The sequence below is a fragment of the Hyperolius riggenbachi genome, chromosome 1 (genome assembly GCF_040937935.1).
Source record: "Hyperolius riggenbachi isolate aHypRig1 chromosome 1, aHypRig1.pri, whole genome shotgun sequence".
Classification (NCBI taxonomy): domain Eukaryota; kingdom Metazoa; phylum Chordata; class Amphibia; order Anura; family Hyperoliidae; genus Hyperolius; species Hyperolius riggenbachi.
The window spans coordinates 139,798,996-139,822,238 of NC_090646.1; the positions used below are offsets into that span (position 1 = coordinate 139,798,996).

Genomic DNA, 23,243 nt, shown 5'->3' on the forward strand with positions numbered 1-23,243 from the left:
AGCATGCCGACTGTCCTGCACAGTCAACGTTCACTAGTAACGTCGACACGGCCATCGATTACCACATCTGGAAACATTCCATTGGTCCACTCACTTGTTACAACCTCCTTCACCCATCCTCTCCTTGAATCCATCCTCTGCTCCCCTGCCATCATCTGGTATGCAGACGCTACCGCCAGGGTACGAACTCCAAAGAGTGATCAGCACAGCAGAAAAGATAATTGGTGCACCCCTACCACCACTGGACCTAATTCCATTGTGCAAGAATGAGGATGAAGGCCACCAGGATCTCAAATCACTCACACCCAGGTAGTTGCTTTTTCGAGCCCCTCCCATCGGGCCGCCATTACAGAATGAGAACCTCCAGACACAGTCCTGCTGAACTCCAGCCCCTCCTGCCAGGTCTGCCCTCCTGCAACAACCTAGGCCTTGTTCAACACCATTTTCTGGCTGCACACCCTGAACTTCCAAGCTGAATGCCTGTCCATATGCCCTAACTATCTGCTCCCTATGCTTGTATCCATATGTTGTGTGTTGCTATATGCTCTAATTGCACCCCATGCTTGTATCTATATAACCTCTCGCAGTGTAAATGCTATGTCTGTCTTGTGCCCTACTGCCGTTGCCATGTCAACCACAAATAAGTCTGGGTACGCCAATGGCGTACTTGGCGAAATAAAAGGTGATTTGGATTCCAAACAGCCTATGCACAGTTCACAAACCCTGCCATTTCCAAATTGCTACCACACTTGGCCCGGATGGCGATGACCTTTTTCACTATGACCGCTACAGCTGCTCTATTGGCAACTTACTGACGTACCCAGGAAGTCTGTGCAAAGTACGGTATGTGCATTCTTTCATTGGCTGCGCATTTCTGACAGAGGTAGGCGGTGGTCATCATAATGTGGCTCAACCATATATGGTATGTATTGGATCCATTGGACCCTTATACTAGCAAATGTCAATAATCATTCAACAATAAACAATTATTACTAAGAGGTAAGCTTGTGAACCATGCAGTAGGTTTAGCTGGCAAGTGCTCTGGTAAAGGGACACTTTCCTGTGAAACAGTTAATAGCCTAAGGGAACAGTTTAATTTATTTCATTGGATTTTCAATTGAAGAGCGGATTGTAAGCTATTTGTTCAATCAATTGAAATGCTAAGCAAAAGAGATTTCTCATATTTTGCTGAACACTAGTCATTTTCCCTGCTGTTTTTTTATCATTCTCTTGGTACTAAAAATGATTTGACTTGAAAGCAGAATATTTATGATAACTGGTACATAAAAAAGCAGACTTCTTACCCTCAGCAATCCATCACAGTCCGACTGTCACTTCTCTGCTTCAGGCTGGAAATTAGGACAAATGTTTTCCTGCTTGTTTTGTTTCTGCAGCAGTGTCCTCGGGGTTATATTAATTATATCAGCATATATACAGGACAGCCCCGCTCAGGGATGCTCTATGGCTATGGAAATAGAACAGAGGTGCAGTCAGTAGGACTTGCTTATACAGATGCGTACGTATAATAAAGACGTCTACAAAAAAGGTGCTTTATATTGCCGCTTGTAAAATTACCAATATTTTACAACTTAAAGCCCACAGTAAAATATCAATAATCTTTACCAGTATTTTACTATAACCTAACCCCACTCTCACGCAGAACCCTTCCTACGGATACCCAACCCTTAACCTCACTTTACTGATGTCTAACCCTTAAGGGATACATCTGACAAATACAATAACATTGGATTTAGGCCTCTTTTCCATGGGCAGTTGATAAACAGTAAAATGCCTTTCAAACTCTCATAACTGCTCACTGCTGCCTAGTAACTGCTCACTGCTGCCTGGTAACTGCTTGCTGAGCACACAGATCAACTGCTCGTGGAAAAGAGGCCTAACTTACCAGGCCCTGGAAGCATAAGTGTCCCTCGCCGCTGCTCCGCTCTCAGGCAGTCTCCCGGGGTCCCCTCCATATCAACCACCGACCCGGCCACGGAGGGGACGGATACTGTCTGAGAGCGGAGCAGCGTAGAGGGACACTTAGGCTTTCAGGGAGCAGGTAAGTAAATCTGATTACACCTTCTGTAAATCTGATTCTATTGTATTTGCCAGATGTATCCTTTAACCTTCCCTCTACCTGAATTTCTCTATGATTTTGGTATTGAAACGTCTACTACATGATTTTCGTATAGAGACTTCCTGTTGCTGTTAAATGTATTCCCCTATGATTTTGGTATTCAGTCAGAATCCCAGTTTTGTGTAGCTGAAAGTTCATCTTTTATTTTATTTTTTTATCCTCAGAACTTCCTTTTTGCTGCAGTTTCCTTTGTGACTGTCTTGAGAAATCTCCCACATTATCTTTAGCATCCAATCAGTATTGTTTAACCACTTCACCACTGAGGGGTTTTACCCCTTGAGCACCAGAGCAATTTTCACCTTTCAACGCTCCATCCATTCATTCATCTATAACTTTATTATTACTTATCGCAATGAAATGAACTATATATTGTTTTTTTCGCCACCAATTAGGCTTTCTTTAGGTGGGACATTATGCCAAGAATTATTTTATTCTAAATGTATTTTAATGGGAAAATAGGAAAAAATGTGGGAAAAAAATATTATTTTTCAGGTTTCGGCCATTATAGTTTTTATATAATGCATGCTACTGTAATTAAAACCCATGAAATGTATTTGTCCATTTGTCCCGGGTTATAAAACCGTTCAAATTATGTCCCTATCACAATGTTTGGCGCCAATATTTTATTTGGAAATAAAGGTGCATTTTTTTCAGTTTTGCATCCATCCCTAATTACAAGCCCATAGTTTATAAAGTAACAGTGTTATACCCTCTTGACATAAATAATTAAAAAGTTTAGTCCCTAAGGTAACTATTTATGTTTTTTTTTTTATTGTATTTTTGTTTTGTTTTTTTAAATTACAAAAAAAAAAAAAAATTGGGGAGTGTGGGAGGTAATGAGTTAATTTATTGTGTAAACCAATATATTTGTATGTGTAAAATGCTTTAGGGTGTAGTTTACTATTTGGCCACAAGATGGCCACAGTGAATCTGTTTACATGCGACCTGTAAGCGTCCGGAAGGACGCTTACAGGAAGCAGTAGGAGACTGGGAGAATCACAATGATCGCGCTGTTTCTAATAGAAGCAGCGGATCATTGCGGGGGCTTAGATCAACGAACGGGAATGGATTTTCCCGTTCATTGATCTCCGGGCGAGCGGGCGGCGGCATGCACGAGCGATTTCTCCGTCCCTGGGGGTGAAAGGATGGAAAAAGGGACAGAGAAATTCGTACCGCCGGGGGTAAAGTGGTAAAAGGGCATCTCACACATGTCAAACTTAATGCACAACATGACCAACCACTCAAAAAGTTATTTACCTGACAAGCACGTACACACACGCCAACCAACGCACTTTAAATACTATGCGTGCAAGCCAAATTACAAACTGCATAACATGTCCGCATTCAAAAACAACAACATTCTTCAACACATTACACATAAGTGATCAAACCGAGCCAAGCGCATGATTTAAAGGGGACTCCGAGCAGTGCAGTAACTATGGAACGATGCATACCATTTTGAAGATCTCTTTCTCCTCTTTCCAACAATATATAAACCGCCACCCTACGCCTTTTAGTTTTCAATATTTTCGCGATCGAAATCACGGCAAACGTGATTTTGATCACGAAAATAACAAAAACTAAAAGGCGTAGAGCGGCGGTTTATGTGTCGTTGGAAAGAGGAGAAAGAGAGCTTAAAAATGGTATGCATCTTTCCATAGTTACTTGTATTACACAGGACGACTTTTCCCCAAAGTCGGCAGCTCCATTCAGCTGCTGGGAAAAGTCGTCCTGTGTAATACAAGCAACTATGGAAAAATGCATACCATTTTGAAGCTCTCTTTCTCCTCTTTCCAACGACACATAAACCGCCACCCTACACCTTTTAGTTTTCGATATTTTTGCGATCGAAATTGCGGCCACTGCGATTTCGATCACGAAAATATTGAAAACTAAAAGGCGTAGGGCGGCGCTTTATGTGTCATTGGAAAGAGGAGGAAGAGAGCTTCAAAATGGTATACATCTTTCCATAGTCTCTGCACTGCTCGGAGTCCCTTTAAAGAGTGGTGATTTTCCATGGAAACAGATTAGGCACACAGTATTCATATACAGTATGTACGGTAATTCAAATGAAACTGCACATGCAATGGTCTTAGCAGTCCTGCAGCAAGTGAGTTATATATAGCTGCTAGGTTCTCATGATGCGGTATGTTTGCCGCTAGGGGTAGTTGGATTGGGATCAAGAGGTACTTTAAAGCGGACCCAAACCAAACATTTTTTTGCCAGATTCTGTCCCGGCAATTTGAAAGGAAGGGAGGGGTTTCTCCAATAAATGTAAAATATTTTATATTTGTCATCATGCAGCTGAAAAAAAGGCTGCTATTTAATATTATAATTTAGAAAATAGATTTCATTTCTGAAATCTTGTATTTTTTTAATTTGGGTCCACTTTAACTTGTCACAGTCAATCTATAACAGTAAATGTTGTATTTTTACTTAAAAGCATAAAGGGAGGTTTGAAATGCTTTTATATAGAGAAATGAATTGCTCCTTTATGGAGTACTATAAGTATATATATGTATTAAAGAGAATCTGTATTGTTAAAATCGCACAAAAGTAAACATACCAGTGCGTTAGGGGACATCTCCTATTACCCTCTGTCACAATTTCGCCGCTCCCCGCCACATTAAAAGTAGTTAAAAACAGTTTTAAAACGTTTGTTTATAAACAAACAAAATGGCCACCAAAACAGGAAGTAGGTTGATATACAGTATGTCTACACATAGAAAATACATTCATACACAAGCAGGCTGTATACAGCCTTACTTCTGAATCTCAAGAGATCACTTGTGTGTGTTTACCTTCTGACCCCTTCAGCTCTCACCCACTGAAGTGACAGGCTTCCTGCAGACAGCTCTGCCTATGTGGTTAATTCCTCAGTATGTGACCTTCCAGCTCCTTTCACAGCCTAGGATTTTTATCCAGCTCTCTTCTATCACTGATAAGATAGCAGAGAAGCTGCTGGCTTATGTAAATAACACACACACTGGAGTGTGCATAGAGGAACAGATCTGCAAGGAAGAGTTGGCAGCCTTCCAGACACAGGCCAACAAGTCTGACAGGGGAAAGATACATTGATTTATTACAGAGACTGTCATAGTATAAAGTGCTGCAGTAAGCCACAACACATTAGAATAGGTTTAGGAACTTGTAGGATGGTAGAAAAAACGTTGTAATTTTTGTTACAGAGTCACTTTAACCAGCCTGGCGGTATGGACGAGCTCAGCTCGTCCATCACCGCCGGAGGCTGCCGCTCAGGCCCTGCTGGGCCGATTTTCTTCAAATAAAGAGCAGCACACGCAGCCGGCACTTTGCCAGCCGCGTGTGCTGCCCGATCGCCGCCGCTCTGCGGCGATCCGCCGCGAGCAGCGGCGAAAGAGGGTCCCCCCAGCCGCCTGAGCCCAGCGTAGCCGGAACAAGTTCCGGCTAGCGCTAAGGGCTGGATCGGAGGCGGCTGACGTCAGGACGTTGGCTGACGTCCATGACGTCACTCCACTCGTCGCTATGGCGACGATCTAAGCAAAACAAGGAAGGCCGCTCATTGCGGCCTTCCTTGTTTATTCTGGGCGCCGGAGGCGATCGGAAGAACGCCTCCGGAGCGCCCTCTAGTGGGCTTTCATGCAGCCAACTTTCAGTTGGCTGCATGAAATAGTTTTTTTTTATTAAAAAAAAACCCTACCGCAGCCTCCCTGGCGATCTTATCAGAACGCCAGGGTGGTTAAAGCAAACCTGGAGCAAAAATAAACTTATGATATAAGGAATTGTATGTGTAGTGCAGCTAAGAAATAGAATATTTGTTGCAAAGTAAGGAGTCTCGTATTGTTTTCCAGTACAGGAAGTACAGGAAGAGTTAAAAAACTTCAGTTATCTATGCAAAACACCTTCTCTGAGCTATTCCACCCAACTTGGTCGAATACAGTCCTTTTTTCTGAAGCACTTAAACAGCCAAGAAACAGTGAAAGAGATAAGTTTTTACTGCAGGAATATTCAAAGGGTCATTATTTCTGCTTTGTTTTATAGCTTAAGGCTTCTTGCACACAGGGACGTTACAGGCGCACGTTAGTGCAGCCTGTAACGCTCCCCCAACGCACAGCAATGTAACACAAGTGGGCTGTTCACACTGCCCACGTTGCGTTACATTGTAACGCAGCAAAGTGCTGCATGCTGTGCATTCTCCGCGGCTAAGCCGCGTTAGACTGTTTGCACATGCTCAGTCATGTTGGGGAGGAGGGGAGAGCGGCTGGGCACATGGCTAATTAATATTCACTGCACTCAGTGACATGCAGTGTTTACTTCCTGGAGCGGCCGCTCTGTGCGGCGATTGGCCGGGCGGGACCACTTGATGCCGCATGCGTTCAAGAGTACGCATCATGGCATCACGGACGCCAGAGTGAGCTGCACAACACGGCTCACTCCGACGTCCACACCAGAAAGCACCAGGCGTTGCGTTAGGGGGACGTTATGTGCCCTATAACGTCCCCTAAACGCAACGTCCTGGTGTATAACTAGCCTAAAAGACCGAGTGTGGTTTTAAAATTGCAACTGTGACAGTATCAGCTTAAATCATTGTTGTTAATGCGCTAAAACAGTGTGAGTTAAATCTTCTTCCGCATGCATATTAAATTACATACCTCGGGCATGCTACGCGCTCTACATATCATGATACTTCGCTAGCTATTGTGGTCACGATACATCACTATCACGCAGTATTTGAAAGGATCGGCCATTGCTAAGGAATGCACGCTACGCAGTGCAATGCTATGGGCAGTCGATCTACAGCATCCGATCAATCACAATTTCCCATCTAATCATTATAGATTGATTTCGGGATTGCTCCACCAACCTTCACTGAATGCAAAGCTTAAAGTGTACCTGAAGGTAACAAAGTGCCCCAAATGGGGCCTCTGGACAATCAGTGGCACTGAGGAGCCCAAGCGCCTCTGCTACTACACAGGCACAACGCATCCGGCGCAATGCGGCTGCACTCAATCGCAGACAGGAGCACAGAAGCAAACTTCCAGGGCGTTTCAGCGTTGGAGGATATAGGAAGGTCTTCAGGAGGACCTAGGAAGCCTGTGGAGGATTAAGAGGCTTCACTCTGTTGAGGTAAGTATCTTGACTTTAAAAAAAAAAACTTATAAAAAAAAAAGTACCGGTTTGCGTTAAGCTCTTAGTTCACTTTTTTGTGTGTGTTCGAGTTTTTTTTTACCCATCTTTTATATGCACACACTTTTGGCATGGGCTGGATACTGTGATTTAACACTACTGAAAGGCCAGGGATCTTCTATTACAAAACTGTTTAGGCAGACAGTGTTTTGGTACTTGGACACTCCTGCTTGATAGAAGGCTAATGTTCTGTATGCACAGCACTGCCATAGCAATGAATAATAAGAAGCAGACAGACATGAGTAAGCAAACCGTGTTGGTATCAGAATGCAAATTATAAAATGATCCCAGCATCCATCCTTGTTAGAATAACAAGACAATATGCCCAACTTGGCTAGGCGGCTTCTTATAGCAACTCGCCTTACAGTGTGGGAGAGGGCTTACCATAAACCACCAGTGTGGGTATGTAATAAAACTTGTGACATTTAATGTAGCAGCCAAATGCTAGGTGGTGTGTGGATTATCATACACTACATACAATAAGCAACTTTTATTCATTACATTATTTTCACTACAGTTCTTCTCTTAGACTTTTATTACTTTCTGAGCTCCCATTGGCAGTGTAGAAAAGTGTAGCTTTATCTGCTGCAGCGCATAGTTGGTCCACTGTTCACTGCAGTACAGTATCACATGACCTACATCAGGAGCTGTACAGAGCAGAGGTGTGCCATACAGAGCGAGCGGCTGCGCTGAGCACCTGAGTGAACCAACCTGGTGCGGGAGCAGGCAAAGCACCCTTGCGCCAATTAAGGCGAGGAAAGGTGTCGGAAAGGGGTGGGGGGTATGTGAACCCCCATTCAGACTCTATTATCTAATGTTTCCCTACTGAAGGGATAATTCATCTTCCTCTGGAGCGAGCAAACCAGCTGTGGATTTTCTGTCTGTCCCATGTCCTGCATACCCAAATAATGTTGTTCTATCAGTGCAGGATGGTGTCATCTAGGAAAATAACTAGAACCATGGACCCCCCCCTGCCCTGTGTTCCACATATCTACCCTCTCCAGTTTCTATATACCCCATGTAAGCAAGTGTGGGCAACCCCCCCCCCCCCCCTCTGACGACCTCTGACAACACCTGCAGCAACCCTCCCCCCCCACCCTCATTATAACCCTTAAAGCTAAATTATGCTGGGCACCCCTGCAAATGCCCCCTTTGCCTTTTTCCCTGTAGTATGAACCTATGTCACTTATTTCAGGTTAAAAAGGAAAACAAGAAAAAAAAACTTCCAACATTTCAACTAATACAGTCATGTGTTATACATGCAGTTTTGTTTAGCATCTTTCATTCTAAGTGGCTGCTGGTTTGGCAGTCTTACATGCGTGTGATCATGGCTGTGTAATCCCATTGAGCAGATGCTGGGGAATTAGCTTTTCCGACAGAACAGAATCTGGACCCAGCTATGTAACACTGTCACAACATCTGTCTCACAGTTTCTGGGATATATTGCAGGTTTCCTCTGTTCTGCCACCTTATCCAGCCATTCTGATGTAGATTTAGAGTAAACCTGAAGACAAATTTAAATTGGTGAGATTAAAGTGAAATTCCACCTTTTGTGGAGGAAAAAAAGGCAGTCGCGTGCGACATCAGCTCTTTAAAGGGAACCTGAAGCGAGGAAAATTATTTAAAATAAACACATGATGTAACTGCAAATGAATATTACATACTAACCTCACCGTCACCACCATCCTCTCAGAAGCTCACCATTTTCTTTTTACAGTGAGCTCTTCCACTTCTGACAAGATTTTGTCAGAACTGAAGTATATCATTTGCTGTCAGTTATATATAAGTTGCTGTCAGTTATAACTGAAAGGACAAATGATGTACAAGGTAATGTCCATGTTTCCCTATGGCTCAAGTGGGTGATATTAGTAGTCTGATATAGTAGTCTGATATATTAGTCTGATCGCTGCCGGCTACTATTGATTTGCGGGGGGGGGGGCTCCTCAAAGCCCCCCTCCGCAGCGCTTTCCGGGCTCCCCTGCTTTCCCTCCCTCTCCCTTCCCTCTCCCTTCTCCTGTGTGCGGCGCAGGACGGATATCCGTCCTGCGCCTGATAGAATAGGCTTCTGCCTATCAGATGCCGGCGATCCCCAGCCAATCAGAGGCCGGGGATCGGCGATCTACGTCACGGCGCTGCTGCGCAGCAGCGCCGTGTGATGTAAACAGCGGGGATTCCTTCCCCGCATGTTTACATTATGCGTGCGAGCCGCGATCGGCGGCTCGCACACTGTTCACGGAGGCAGTCTCCGTGAACTGGCATGGAAAGGCCGCTCGATCGAGCGGCCGTTTCCATGCTATACTACTAACGACCCGCCGACGCCTATGGGCGTTAGGCGGTCGTTAAGTGGTTTTTAAGATCTGTGTCTGCTGATGGATGATAATTAGTTTTATTATTTATAAACTACCAACACACTATGCAGCAATATTTATCACTATACATTAGTAGACTAGTTTACAAACTGGAGAAAAATAGAATTCTGAGATGGCACAGCAGGAGAAATACAGAAGATGTTTGCACTTTATTAATCAATTATAATATTATTAATAATATATCTACTTCTGTTTTTCCAGTTCTGTGCCTGATGGCGTATCACTTCTTTATATTTCTGTTTGTCTGGTCCTACTGGAAGACAATCTTCACATTGCCAATGAATCCTTCTAAAGAGGTAAGAACTTCAAACCATCAGTATTCGCAGTGTGAATAAACTCCTGTCATGAAAACAATACACTGTATAGTCATGCTATCGAAGATGGCGTAACAGAAGTCAGTGTGGTTTCTTTTTCCCAGGGTGTCCACATACAGTATGACAACAGACATTTGCTTCTTTCATTAGAGATAAACAAGTTTGGAAACAAGGCATTGTGAAGGGAATTGCACTTTCTCACTCTGACTAATAAACTGTAGAAAAAACAGAGGCGCCAGCAGGATAAAATCAGGCAATAAAAAGTTTAAAAGTGCTTGGGAGGCAGTGGTGGACTTACCTCCTGTAAGCAGACACTAGAAACTGTCAGTTTAAATAAATACATTTTATTGGCATACTCCAAAGTGGTCGTAACGCATTTCACAGGTATGAACCCGCTTCCTCAGGAAATATAGGAGCATACAACAGCTTAAAGGGAACCAGAGACGAACAACCTCTAAAAAAATGAAAAAAGATGCTATACATACCTGGGGCTTCCTCCAGCCCCATAAGCCTGGATCGCTCCCATGCCGCCGTCCTTCGCTGCCTCTATTGCCGGTACCGGGTCCCGTCACTTCCGCCGGACGCGACCAGTCTTCCGCATGCGCAGGGGCTCCCTCCGGCTTTGTACGCATGCGCCTGTGCAGTACGGAGGGAGCGCACTGCGCTTGTATCGACTGGCTGTAAGGACGGGACACGGTACTGGCGGACAGAGGCAGCGGAGAAAGGCGGTTTGGGAGCGATCCAGGCTGATGGGGCTGAAGGAAGCCCCAGGTATGTATAACAACTTTTTTCTTTTGTCTCTGGTTCTCTTGGCCTCTGTGGCGCCTGTTGTTATCCGGACCTTAAGCTGTTGTATGCTACTAGGTTATTGCCTGAGGAAGCAGGTTCATACCTGTGAAACGCGTTTGGAGTATGCCAATAAAATGACCCCTTTGGAGTATGCCAATAAAATGTATTTATTTGAACTGACAGTTTCTAGAGTCTGCTTACAGGAGGTAAGTCCACCGCTGCCTCCCAAGCACTTTTAAACTTTTCATTGCCTGATTTTATCCTGCTGGCGCCTCTGTTTTTTCTACATAGTACTTACTATCCACCCTTGGTGGAGGGGGATACCCCTTTTTGCTGTCTACAGACTTCTTATTCCTGAGTTGGGACAGGATAATCTCCTCACCTGCCTATACAGTGGTTGCCTGGAGGTAACCCTGTTTTGTGAGTATATCTATTGTACTCTTTTCAAATATCCATTTATTACAGTACTTACTACACTATATTGGGCTCTCGGTTTCCCTTTTCTGTAATAAACTGTAGAGTCACTTTGCATGTGTTGCCTTTAAAGTGTACCTGTAGTGCATCCATGCATCCAGGGAGAAAACGTTACCTTTTCTCAAATGCATTATCAGGGGGCTCTCTATGGCTGATATTTTGGTAAAAAACCCTCCCACAGTGTGATGTCAGCACCTAGGTACGGACATCGCACTGTGGGAGCCTTGTTGCATTATGGGAAATAACAGCTGTTTCCAACTGCCAAAAAGCAGCACCTCCTTCCACAGACATTACCTGCCAGCAGTAAAAATGTCGCCATGTGATAAATGTCAGAATGTAAATCAAGGAGAAGAAAGATTTTACAATGGGCAAACACTGACTAAATTATGTATACATAATTATTGTACAAATTAAGCACTTTTTCTATTACATTATTTTCACTGCAGTTCCTCTTTAACAGAAATATGTATTGACATTTTAGTGTGATAACCTTACACCTGACCTAACAGGAAAACTGCATTGAAGTCCAACTTTTGAAGTCCTGAATTGTGCAGGTTATTTGAACTACGCCTTTTGGCTGCTCAAATTATCCATCCTGGCTATTTCCCTCCTGAGTCATGCTTTCCTGCTGGCCTGACTTCAGACTTATACCAGAGAGGACAGCGTATGGACTCCTGTTTACCTAGTCAGCCACTTTGCTCCAGTAGATGCCAGACTCTCCTGCCAACATTTATTGGGAAAAGTATATGCATGTCAGATCAATATTTTCTTCATAATATCGATAAATATTGATAAATGCTATAGCTTTTAAATATTTTCAGTAGATTCAATGTTTATATTGAACCTAAAATATAATCTATTAAGAATATTGTATATGCTAATAATAATAATAAAAAACAACACTTTGGCATGACTGGATTTGTAAATATGCATATAGATAAACGCTTGCTGAAAATCATTGTTTAGAATCAGGAATCTGTTGGTTTATGAGATGACATTGAAAAAAGTCATATGAGAACAGATGATATGCCTTTCATGTCAGCGATCTGAATTGCACAAGTTCCGGTGCAAGTAGTTCTCCGGGCCGGTCAGAGGAAGAGGCGAGAGAGGCTCCAGCCTCAGGGCGCACTGTAGGAGGGGGCGCACAACTCACTCAGATATCATTCCCCTATTGTGTTTGAAAAAAGAGAGAAATAAGAAAGGGGATACACGGCAGTAACTGCAAGCCAGATAACTAGAGATTAAGGTGTTTGGGGTTTCGGGGCCCTGGGCCGCCTCTTAGTCTAATAGCAATCAGTGTGTGACGGCTGGTGTGGGAGGAATGGGTGGTGCACTTTGTTGTCTCAGCCTTGGATGCTGGAGGATCTTGTCCCGCCTCTGGTAGTTCTGTATGGCTGTATGGCTCCGCCTCTGACACAGGAGACCTGGATTCAAATCTTGATTCTTCCTGTTCAGTAAGCCTAAACCTATTCAGTGAGATGACCTTGGGCAAGACTCCCTAACACTGTTACTGCCTATAGAGTGTGCTCTAGTGGCTGCAGCTCTGGCGCTTTGAGTCCACCAAGAGAAAAGCGCAATATGTGACTTGTTTTATTGCAGCGTATTGCCTAACCACTTGACTAGTGTCAGCTCTCAATGCCGAAGCATTTTCTTTACTTTTGGGAGTGTGACAATTTCACCGCTCACAATTCTGTGGTTTGCCTGACATGGACAATCTAAGGTTTGTTTTATTAAGGACCGATATGGCTTTGTTTTAATGTCACAGACTTTTTTTTTTTGCAACAAAAATATTTTAAAATGGGTGCAATGTGTATTTCTCCATAAAATTATTTTCCAATGTATGTTGAGTGTAGAGACAACAAATTTGTGCATCTATTTCTAATTATTATTTTATCCACAGGCGTCTTGAGTTTCTGCAGGCCTTTTACTATTGTTCTGCTCCGACAAATAATGCCTTTCCTGACAGAAAGCACATTGTGAGCCTCTTTAGGGTAGAACACAATAAGGACACTGATGTATCCAAGATGGAGCATCATAGTTTATTAAAGGGAATATAAACTGAAAGGAGTAAGCACTCTGCCGCATTATCTCATTTTTGAAAAAAGAACAAGCCAGCTGCCTGTTCTGCTAGTATTTTAGCATCAGTCTTGTCTAAGTCACACCACAACAGCAAGCATGCAGTTAGCTGAGTCAGAGGGGAAGTCAGAACACTGGCTGCACTTCTGAGTCAGTGAGTGAGAATGCATTTAACCCCCTTGGCGGTATGATTATTTCCGGATTTTAGGGTCTAAAAATGGTGCAATTTTTTGCATGCTCTCAGACCCTAAAACCTGGAACAAAATCATGCCGCTAGGGAGATCTGCAGTAGCCCAGCACTTACTCGCCTCCCTGGGCTCCAGATCTGAAGTTTTCCCTCCGTACTTAGGGTGGCGCTGCAACCCTAAAGGGAGATTGCCAGCTCGACCAACGGCGATCTCACCGGGGGGAAGCAGAGCCACGGAGGAGCAGAAGAAGAATGGCGGCCGACGTCGGGATCCCCCGGGAGGTGAGTTCAAGAGCCCACTGTTCACATTGCTCTGCATAGAGCCTCCGGAGGCTACCCTGAGTGCAGGTTGGGGTCACCGCTCTGAGCTGCAGTTTTCTGCCCCGACCGTAGCTCAGGGTTACCACTAAGGAGGTTAAGAAAGAAGACCAGCACAATAGCCATGGTAACAGTATATTTTTAAAAGGAAGACAGTGGTTGCACCTTCTATATTCTTCTAACTTCATGATTCTTTTAGCCCAGCAGAATTAACTTTAATTTTAGGAGACAATTTAGAGGCTTGAAAGTGCTCCAGGCAAATTTATTTTAGCATATTTCTTTTATTTCTTGTTATATTTCCTTGCTTCTAATCAGTACTGCTGCAATGTGTATTTATAGACATTTGTCACTAGGGGACATTGTGAGACAATCATAGAGGACTTCTGCCTTTAGTTTCTATATTTTCTGCTAGCAGAAAGAGAGATCAAAGCATTCCAAGAATTTACAGCACAACGATTTCTGCTGACTGAGGTCAAAAGCAAAGCACTTATCTCAAGCGAGATAACTCTATTGAAGCTACTAATAGGTTGAGAAAGGAAGAATCTGGAACTCTTTAAACAAAGTAAATAAAAGTCACAATGCATTTGCATACTTCTGTCAGCAACCATATAATGCCATGATTCTGCGATGAATCACAATGCATGGATGGAAACATCTGACAGTGCAGGCTACGCACTTCTAATGTCCCTCTGGATTGCATCACTGTCCGTCGCTGAAGATGTAATCCGCAAGCAACGCACAAGTGGGAAAGGGCCTAATTGTTTGTACAAGGTTAGAGAAATAGTGGTGATTGTAGCCCCACCCATTCTAGGCACATATGTGTAGACCTGTGTAGCAGTGCAGTGGCTATTATATGTAGAAGTTCCTTGATCAGCTGGTGACAAATAATAATCACTTGTAAAATACCTGAACAGAATCCCAGTCAGTGGCCTCTTCTTATATCTGCCCCATGCTGCCTGAACAGTGAGGTTAATGCAATGCAGGCAGCAGCTACACCCACAGAGCCTGAAATTTGAGCCACTGTACTCTGGTCATGTGATCAAAATTTCAAGCTAGAATTATTAGATGCAGAAGCCTCATTTCACACAAAAAGGATACATCTGAGCACTCTGTACTAAATTATTAGATGATATGTTTAGAACGTTGTAGTAGAACTTGAAGTAAACTTAAACAATACCAGTTGCCTGCCATCGTGCTGATCTTTCTGTCTTTAATGGTGTCTGAATCACACACTTGAAACAAGCATGCAGCAATTCCAAACAGACTGCGGTCTCAGAACGTCACATGGCTGTCCCCAGTACAGCGCTGCTTTGGATCACAGTGCTGTACAAGGTAGTTGTACAGGAGATGCGCACGATCTCCTGCAATCTGCAGCCCCAGGACTTGATGCCAATTGGCGTTAGGAGGTCCTTTGTCTGCCGCTGCGGCCACACCCATTGGCGTGGAGCAGTCTTAAAGCAGTTAAAGTGTATCAGAGATCAAGCAAGACAATGAACCGATACTTACCCTGGGCTTCCTCCCGCCCCATAATCACAGGTGAGTCCCTCGCTGTCCTTCCGCGGTCTGCCGTTCAGCCGCGATCAGGCCCAGGAATATTCTGTTGCGTCCAGTCTGGGTCTTTTGCGTATGTGCAGACCTCCCGCGCATGCACAGAAGACCCAGACTGACGGGACTGGAGCATTTACCGGGACTGATTGCGGCTGAACGGCAGATCGCGGGAGGACGGCGTGGGACTCGCAAGTGTTGGGGCGGGAGGAAGCCCTGGGTAAGTATCGGTTCTTTGTCTTTTAAAGGAAACCAGAGATCATACAAGACAGAGTATGGTTTGTAAACTGCAAATATGACAGAATGAGGCAGTGTTATAAAAAATGAAAAAAAAGCTATATAACTAAAAATAAAAATATGAGACTCTTTTCTTTGCTACTAATGTTCTGTTCATTATCTGTACTATACATACAATTAATTATATCACAAGTTTTTTTTTGCTTCAGGCTTGGTTTAAAAAGGATATAAATACAGTATGCCAGCCTCCATATCCCTTTCACTGCACGTTCCCTTTAAATCAAAGCCAGGTCTACATGATCACTTCTGTCGCTTGTTGCTGAGCAGCCAAGCAAATTCTTATGTTTAGAACAAATTGATTTTTCTGCATAGCAGGGTTGCAGCTCAGACTTGTGAGTGGTGTTGTAGGAAGCGATGTGTATTAATTTGCCATGGTGTATTTTCTCAACATTTTATTGTTGTGCTGGGATTTGATCGCTGCCATGTATTTGTATTGCACAGCTGAGCAGTGGCCCCTGTGATGTAGGAGCGGTTGTGGAGCTGGCAGTGTTTGCATGAAGTCTTCCCTGTCTGTGTGCTCTGCGCTCTCTCTTCTTTCCAGAGGCAATTTATGCAATATTTGTTCTCTTTGATGTAGCAAGAAAGGATTGCTCAGCTGTTCCATTTCTAAATAACAAATCGTCTACCCTCAATCTGAAACCTGCTTCCTTTCTGTGTCACAGCACACAACGGACAGGAGCGTCTTTTTTGAAGTCTGCTTAATGCAGAACAAAACGTCAAATACCGTAATGATAAAAAAAAAAAGAAAAAAAAAAAACAGCACATTGCGTAGCAAAGTCACTGTAATAACAACTTGTACATTCTTACCTTCTAAAATGAAAATCTTTATTTCATGTTTGTGTTTTATGCCTGTTGTGCGGAATGTAATATATAGTAATAAACCATGTTTGCATTAAAGGACAACTGAAGTGAGACGGATATGGAGGCTGCCATATTTACAGTATCTCTTTTTCTATTCTGCTGTTTCTTTTCCTCTAATACTTTTAGCTATAGACCCTGAACAAGCATGCAGCATATCAGGTATTTCAGAGACTACTGCAGCCAAATAGACCAGCAGAGCTGCCAGGTAACTGGTATTGTTTAAAAAGAAATAAATAGAGCCGCCTTCATACCCCTCTCCTTACAGTTGTCCTTGAAAGGAAACCTGAACCGTGAAGGGTATGGAGGCTACCACATTTATTACCATTTGACCGCCTCCGGGCGATGGTGATTGAAATCTACGCCATGGTTTGATGCTGTTATTCCTGCCAGGGCTTAGGGTTCACCTCACTGCTGTGCGGTCTTGCCGCTCTCGTTGCTCCCGCCGATCACGCCGCTCTCTTCCTGCTGCAGCTCACTCGCCCTGCTGTCTCTATGACTGCAGAGCTCTGTGAGCCGGTCAGGAGCCGATTTTATTGGCTCCTGATCCTGTCATCAATGTGAGCAAATCTCATTGGCTTACACTGATCACACCGTCATGAGCCAATGAAAACTGCTCCTGACCGTCTGACAGAGCTCTGCCGTCATAGGGACGTGGGTGGCCTGAGGCGATGGGTGTGCGGCAGGGACGACGGTAGTGGCTGGTATGTGCGGCGATTCATCGTTATGCGCTGGTTTCTGGTACTAGTGGTCTCTGGTCCTTAAGGGTGCAGAGACTGCTGGTAGTGATGAAGGAGTTAAACAATACCAGTTGCCTGGCAGTCCTGCTGATCTCTTTGGCTGCAGTAATGTCTGAATCACCTACCTGAAACAAGCATGCGGCTTATCTAAACTGATTTCATTCAGGTCACCTGATCTGCATGCTTGTTGAGGGTCTACATACAGGTAAAGTATTGAAGCCAGAAAAAGTCCTTATACCCATCTCCGTAGTGTGCTCCATACGTGCCATTTTCACATGGTGGGGGGGCTGGTGGATGGACCTTTGGCAGCATGACCAGTGCCAGGGTGACAAGTGCAGCAAGAGGACTGGCAGTGATGGTGGGAAAATATTAGTGGCACTATCATGGGGTAGAGCACAATTAAGGCAATAGAAAACGGAAAGTGAACTGGCAACTAGGTTCAGTGGCCGTGTAATAGCGCACAATGTTAAATTACGGTTAAACAGCGCTGAAGTGGGGAATTGGGTGCCCTATGCTAGCAAACTGGCTAATAGTTCAGCTACCGATTGGCTATCCCTAGCCAAACTGCTAGTACTTTGACTAGTAGTTACTTTGGGTGCCGGATGTGGGGGAGGGGTTTGTGTTAGGCATTACGTGGGAGATCTAATGTGAGAATTGGGTACTGGATAAGTTGACAGTAAAATATCATTAATACTATTTTTTACTGACATTGTATCTATTGGCATGAAAACTGCGTCAAATTGAACAGGCATCACTGCTATACGTACTCGATGAAAAAAAGACCTCCTTAGTTTATATGAAGTTCATCCTTTTTATCTGTTTAGTGGGGTAAAATGGAGACCTCGGCCTATACACAAATAGGCTGCTACTTAAAGGATACCAGAACCGAACGGTTCTGGTAAAAATGATAGCTGCACTGTGTAGGGTGTAAACAGCACATACTAGCCACTCCTCCTGTCCCCCTCTGTGTGCCGCCGTTCTCAGTGTATACATCCCGGTGTGCGGCGACTTTATTGAACTTTGACCTGGACATACTGTGCCCTGTGTGCGCAGTATGTCCTCCCCTCTTCACTTCTGGGTGGCGCGTAGTGCGAGGCTCAGAAGCACGCTGACCCCTCTGTGCTGCGTGTGCGCTCTACTAAACCAAGCGTCACATGCTAATCATGTGACACTTGGTTTAGTGGAAGGCGCACGCAGCACAGAGGGGTCAGCGTGCTTCTGAGCCTCGCACTATGCGCCGGCCAGGAGTGAAGAGGGAAGGACATACAGCGCACACTGGGCACAGTATGTCCAGGTCAAAGTTCAACAAAGTCGCTGGACACCGGCATGTACTGTATACACTAAGAACGGCGGCTGACGGAGGGGGACAGGAGTAGAGGCTGGTATGTGCTGTTTACACCCTACACAGTGCAGCTATCATTTTTACCAGAACCGTAGAACCGTTCGATTCTGGTATCCTTTAAGTGTATGCTGTAAGAAATTCAGGGAAGGCATGGGGACACTAGGTCCTAAAGTCCTTTCTTGGGGTAATTCTTCATTAGAATCTTTGGTCTGATTTTTAACTAAAGAAACCATGAAACTGCAGTCTGTTTTCACAGGACAGTTGTGAGAAATAGCATGTGTAATAAATCGTGAACACGCATGTAGAACAGACAAGACCTCATTAGATGCTAATGAAACTGGAAAATGAACATCACTCCAGAGAATACTGGGCTGCAGAGTTATTGCGTCCACATCACTGAATCGCATTATTATTCTGAGTAAAAGTGACCTCTTTCTTGCCATGCATAACAATTGTTCCCAAGGCTCTGCTTCCATTTTATTCCCTAGATTTAAGATAAAATCAAATGCTGAAGCTAGATGCTAAGATTTAAAAAGGAACTGTAACCAAGGACTGAACTTCATTCCGATCAGTAACTGATACCCCTTTTCCTATTGAGCAATCTACAGTATATATTTTATCGGATAGATCATCAGGGGGGTCTGTATGGCTGATATTGTGGTGAAACCCCTCCCACAGTGTGATGTCAGGACCAAGGTTGCTGTGTGTGAGCCTCGTTGAATTGTGGGAAATAACAGCTGTTCCGAACCGCCAAGCAACTAGTATCTCCCTTTGTGCATATGTATAATATCCATAAAAAACAACCTTTTTGCTTATCACAATGTTAGTGGGTGTGGTTATAAATAATGGCAGTTGGTGTTATATTATATATATAAATTTTTTTTCATGTCTGCCAGTAGTAAAGATGATTATGTGCAGGCTCATTGTGGATCAAACAACATGAACAACCAACATGAACAAATTACATGGGGAATATCAATCATTTTTTTGATCTCTCTTCTATTTTGTGACTACTCACTTTGCAATGTATTGATTTTTTTTTTCCCCTTTCACTAAAATTCCTCTTTAAAGGACACCTATCAAAGTTAACTAAAATTCTAAATGCCACATATATTTCCAGTAATTACTAGCAAATAGCAATACAAAGGCTTTTTTCTTATCTTTTCATTTTTTATGTGAAGAAAATATGACATTTACAAAGAACAGTTTCCACTGTGGGCATTACTATGGAGGACTGTGTCCAGAACATCCAGCGTACAAAAACAATCTTCACTGGCTGTAATCCTGTGAGTAAAATGTGTTCAGAATGATAGAACGCATAAATATATACCTTCAAATAGTGTGTACATAACTCATCAGCTGTAGCTCTGTGTGTTCCTGTGTCGCACTCTCTCTGCCTCATGCAGCGTAAACAGAGTTTACAGCCAGGAAGAGCTCATTCTGAATAGGGGTGGGGAAGTATCCAAGTAAGGAAAAAGTACAGGTCCTTCTTTTCAGATCCTTCTCTGTATATGAACTGTGTGTATGCAGGGCCAAAACAAACAGTAAATTATTCCTCTGTGAATAATGACAAAGAAGTGGAACCTATCTACACGGTACAGCTCTAGCCCTGAGCTAGAACCTGAGCTTATAAACAAAGCATTTTTTTCCACACAGGCTGTCATCAGAGACCTCTGAAAAGCTTTCTATTGTTGCTGGCTAAAAGCTTTATAGGTATGTGGGGTTTACAGAAGGACAGTTTCTTTGATAGTTCCTCTTTAAAGGGTCACTTAAGGCAAAAAAAAAAGTTTTACTCACCTGGGGCTTCTACCAGCCCCCTGCAGCTGTCCCGTGCCCACTCAGTCTCGCTTGGATCCTCCTGGCCCCGCCGGCAGCTACTTCCGGTTTTGACGACAGGCCTGGGACCGCGAGTGATTCTACGCATTCCTGGCCACAATAGCGCCCTCTATACTGCTAATGCAGCCAGGAAGGCGAAGAATCACTCGCGTTCCCAGGCCTGTTGGGCTTGTCGCTGAAACTGGAAATAGCTGCTGGCGGGGACAGGAGGATCCGAGTGAGACTGCTTGGGCACGGGACAGCTGCATGGGAGATGGTAAAAGCCCCAGGTGAGTAAAACTCTTCTCTTCTCCTTTTTTTTTTTTTTTTTTTTTTTTTTGTGTGTGCCTTAAGTGTCCCTTTAAGAGAGATGTTTTGTAAATGCAGAGTCTCTTTTGGAGAATCCTGGAATCCAGGCAACTGTACATTGACTATTAATGCTGTCATTGTCCTCCCTTCCTCCATTATTTCTGCAGAGGTGCAGCAGACAGACTCTTCCCCTTTCAGGTGAGCTGATGGTATTACATCGGCAAGCTGTGGCTGACCTTGTGAGGCAGGCTGTGTGCGAAGCTGTCACAGTTCCTCTGCAGGATCTCCCGTGTTCTGTTACTGCTGTCTTTACACGGAAGGACATGTTTACTTTTCAAACTGGATGTTGCCTAGAGTGTTGCGAGTCGTAGTGTGAAGCTTGATATTTAAATCAGCTTTCCCCCATTGAATTAAATAGACATCGAGCAATGCTCAGCCAGCATTAAATATTTACTCTGCCTGCTGAATTGGAATCGGATGCCAGAAACAAAAACCGCTGAGCTTCCAAATCTTCACTTTCTGCTGCGTGGACCTGCCAAAGAGAAGACTAATATTATCAGCCATGCGCCATGCTGCATTAAGTGAATTACAGGAGCGATTGATTGCTTGTTGGCTAAAGTTCTCCTCATGTTAAGTGAATGAAATGCGTTTAACACGTGTTTGCCATGGTGAGATGTATTCTAATCATCCTGACATTGATAGGAAGTGCCCTTTGATGCCAGAGGGTGAAACCTGATCTTCTCCAGAAAATACGTCTGCTGATGTAGTAGAGTTGTTGAATATCAGTTTCTTAGCCTCTGACGTACAACAGTTTTTGCTGCTTATGTTACTAAGCAACAGTTAGAAATCATTGACCTGATTTCTAACTATTGTAATTTATTCCGAGAATTAATATATCATTAGTTCGTTGAACGACACCGATGTGGTGTTGTTCAGTCACTATTCAGTTTAGTCTGACTCTTTGCAGTCCCATGGACCACAGCTTGCCAAGCCCCTATTCCCTCTACTGCCTCTTAAAGTGGAGCTGAACTCTTGCACAGGACTGAAGAAATACATAGAGAAATGCACCCTGTATTTATTTAGAGAGTTTAGCCTTTTTAATTCCCCCTCCTTTGTGTCTAATCACAAGTTGTAATCTGATCGCTCCCCTGTGTCACATGACTGCCATGGCAGAGATGGCAGATAGGCCCATTTGAAAGAGAAGACGTTCAGGTCCGCTTTATGCTTGTCCAAGCTCATGTTTGTTGCTTCCATGATACTATCTAGTCATCTCATTCTCAGCCATCCCCTCCTCCTCTTGCCTTTGAACTTTCCCAGCATGAGGATTTTATTCAATGAATCCTGCCTTATCATTATGTGTTCAAAGTATTTCAGGTTAAGCATTGCTCCTACCAATGAACAGTCGGGGTTATTTTTTTAAGGATTGACTGACTTAGATCTTCTTGCAGTCCAAGGAACTCTCCAGCACCACAATTCAAAGGCGATGATTCTTCAGCACTCAGGCTTCCTTATGGTCCAGCTCTCGCAACTATAAATTACAAAAACCATTGTTTTGACTATACAAACCTTTGTTGACAAGGTGACATCTCTGCTTTTTATTGCATTGACCAAGTTTGTCATTGATTTCCATCTAAGGAGTAAATGTTTTTAATTTCATGGCTGCATTCTCCATCTGCAGTAAACTTTGAGCCCAAGAACAGGAAGTCTGATACTGCTTCTATTCCTTACCCCTCTGTATGGTCTTAGTTTTTTTTAGGTTTATTGCTATCTTTTGCATTCTCCCTTTTCACCTTTATCAGTAGGTTCCTTAATTACTCTTCATTTTCTGCCATATGAGTAGTATCATCTATGTATCTGAGGTTATTGATATTTCTTCCAGCAAGCCTAATTCAAGTGTTTGCTTCGTACAGTCCAGCATTTCTCAGGATATACTCTGCAAATAAGTTAATTAAGTAGGGTGACCATATACAGCCTTGTCGTATTCCTTTTCCAATTTTAAACCAATCAGTTGTTCCATGTTCAGTTCTTTACAGTTGCTTCTTGACCTCCATACAAGTTTCTCAGGAGACAGGTTAGGTGATATGATGCATCTCTTTAAGAACTTGCCATAATAATCAAAGGCTTTAGTATAGACAGTGAAGCAGAGGTAAATGTTTTCCTGAAATTCCCTTGCTTCCTCTTTAAGTTGGCAATTTGATCTCTGGTTCCCCTGCTTCTTCGTAAACAAACTTGCTATTCTGGTAGTTCTGGGTTCACATATTGCTGAAGCTTAGCCTTCACATTCTTGAGCATAATTTTGTAGTCCCTCTCACCCACATAATGGCACAGTTCTCCACCAACCTTCCCTTTGGCCACGAGGGTATTCCTTCACTATGCCAATGAAGATCCACATTCAGATAATGCAAGCTTATCACATGTGGCTGTCTTTACTATACTAACATTAGAACATCTTCAAGTATGATTCACTTATCTAGCATAGTCTAGTACCAGGGCTAGGCTATAGTTAT

At 43.5% G+C, this 23,243-nt stretch overlaps 1 protein-coding gene across 3 annotated transcripts in view; it reads left to right on the forward strand.

The window, feature by feature from the left end:
• Nucleotides 1-23,243, forward strand: part of ZDHHC2 (zinc finger DHHC-type palmitoyltransferase 2) — a 127,181-nt gene that overhangs the window by 42,199 nt on the left and 61,739 nt on the right. For all 3 annotated transcript variants that reach the window (XM_068278621.1, XM_068278624.1, XM_068278622.1), the window contains exon 3: nucleotides 9,874-9,968. In XM_068278621.1, coding sequence (XP_068134722.1) covers nucleotides 9,874-9,968 — 95 coding nt within the window. The remainder of the gene's footprint in view (nucleotides 1-9,873; nucleotides 9,969-23,243) is intronic.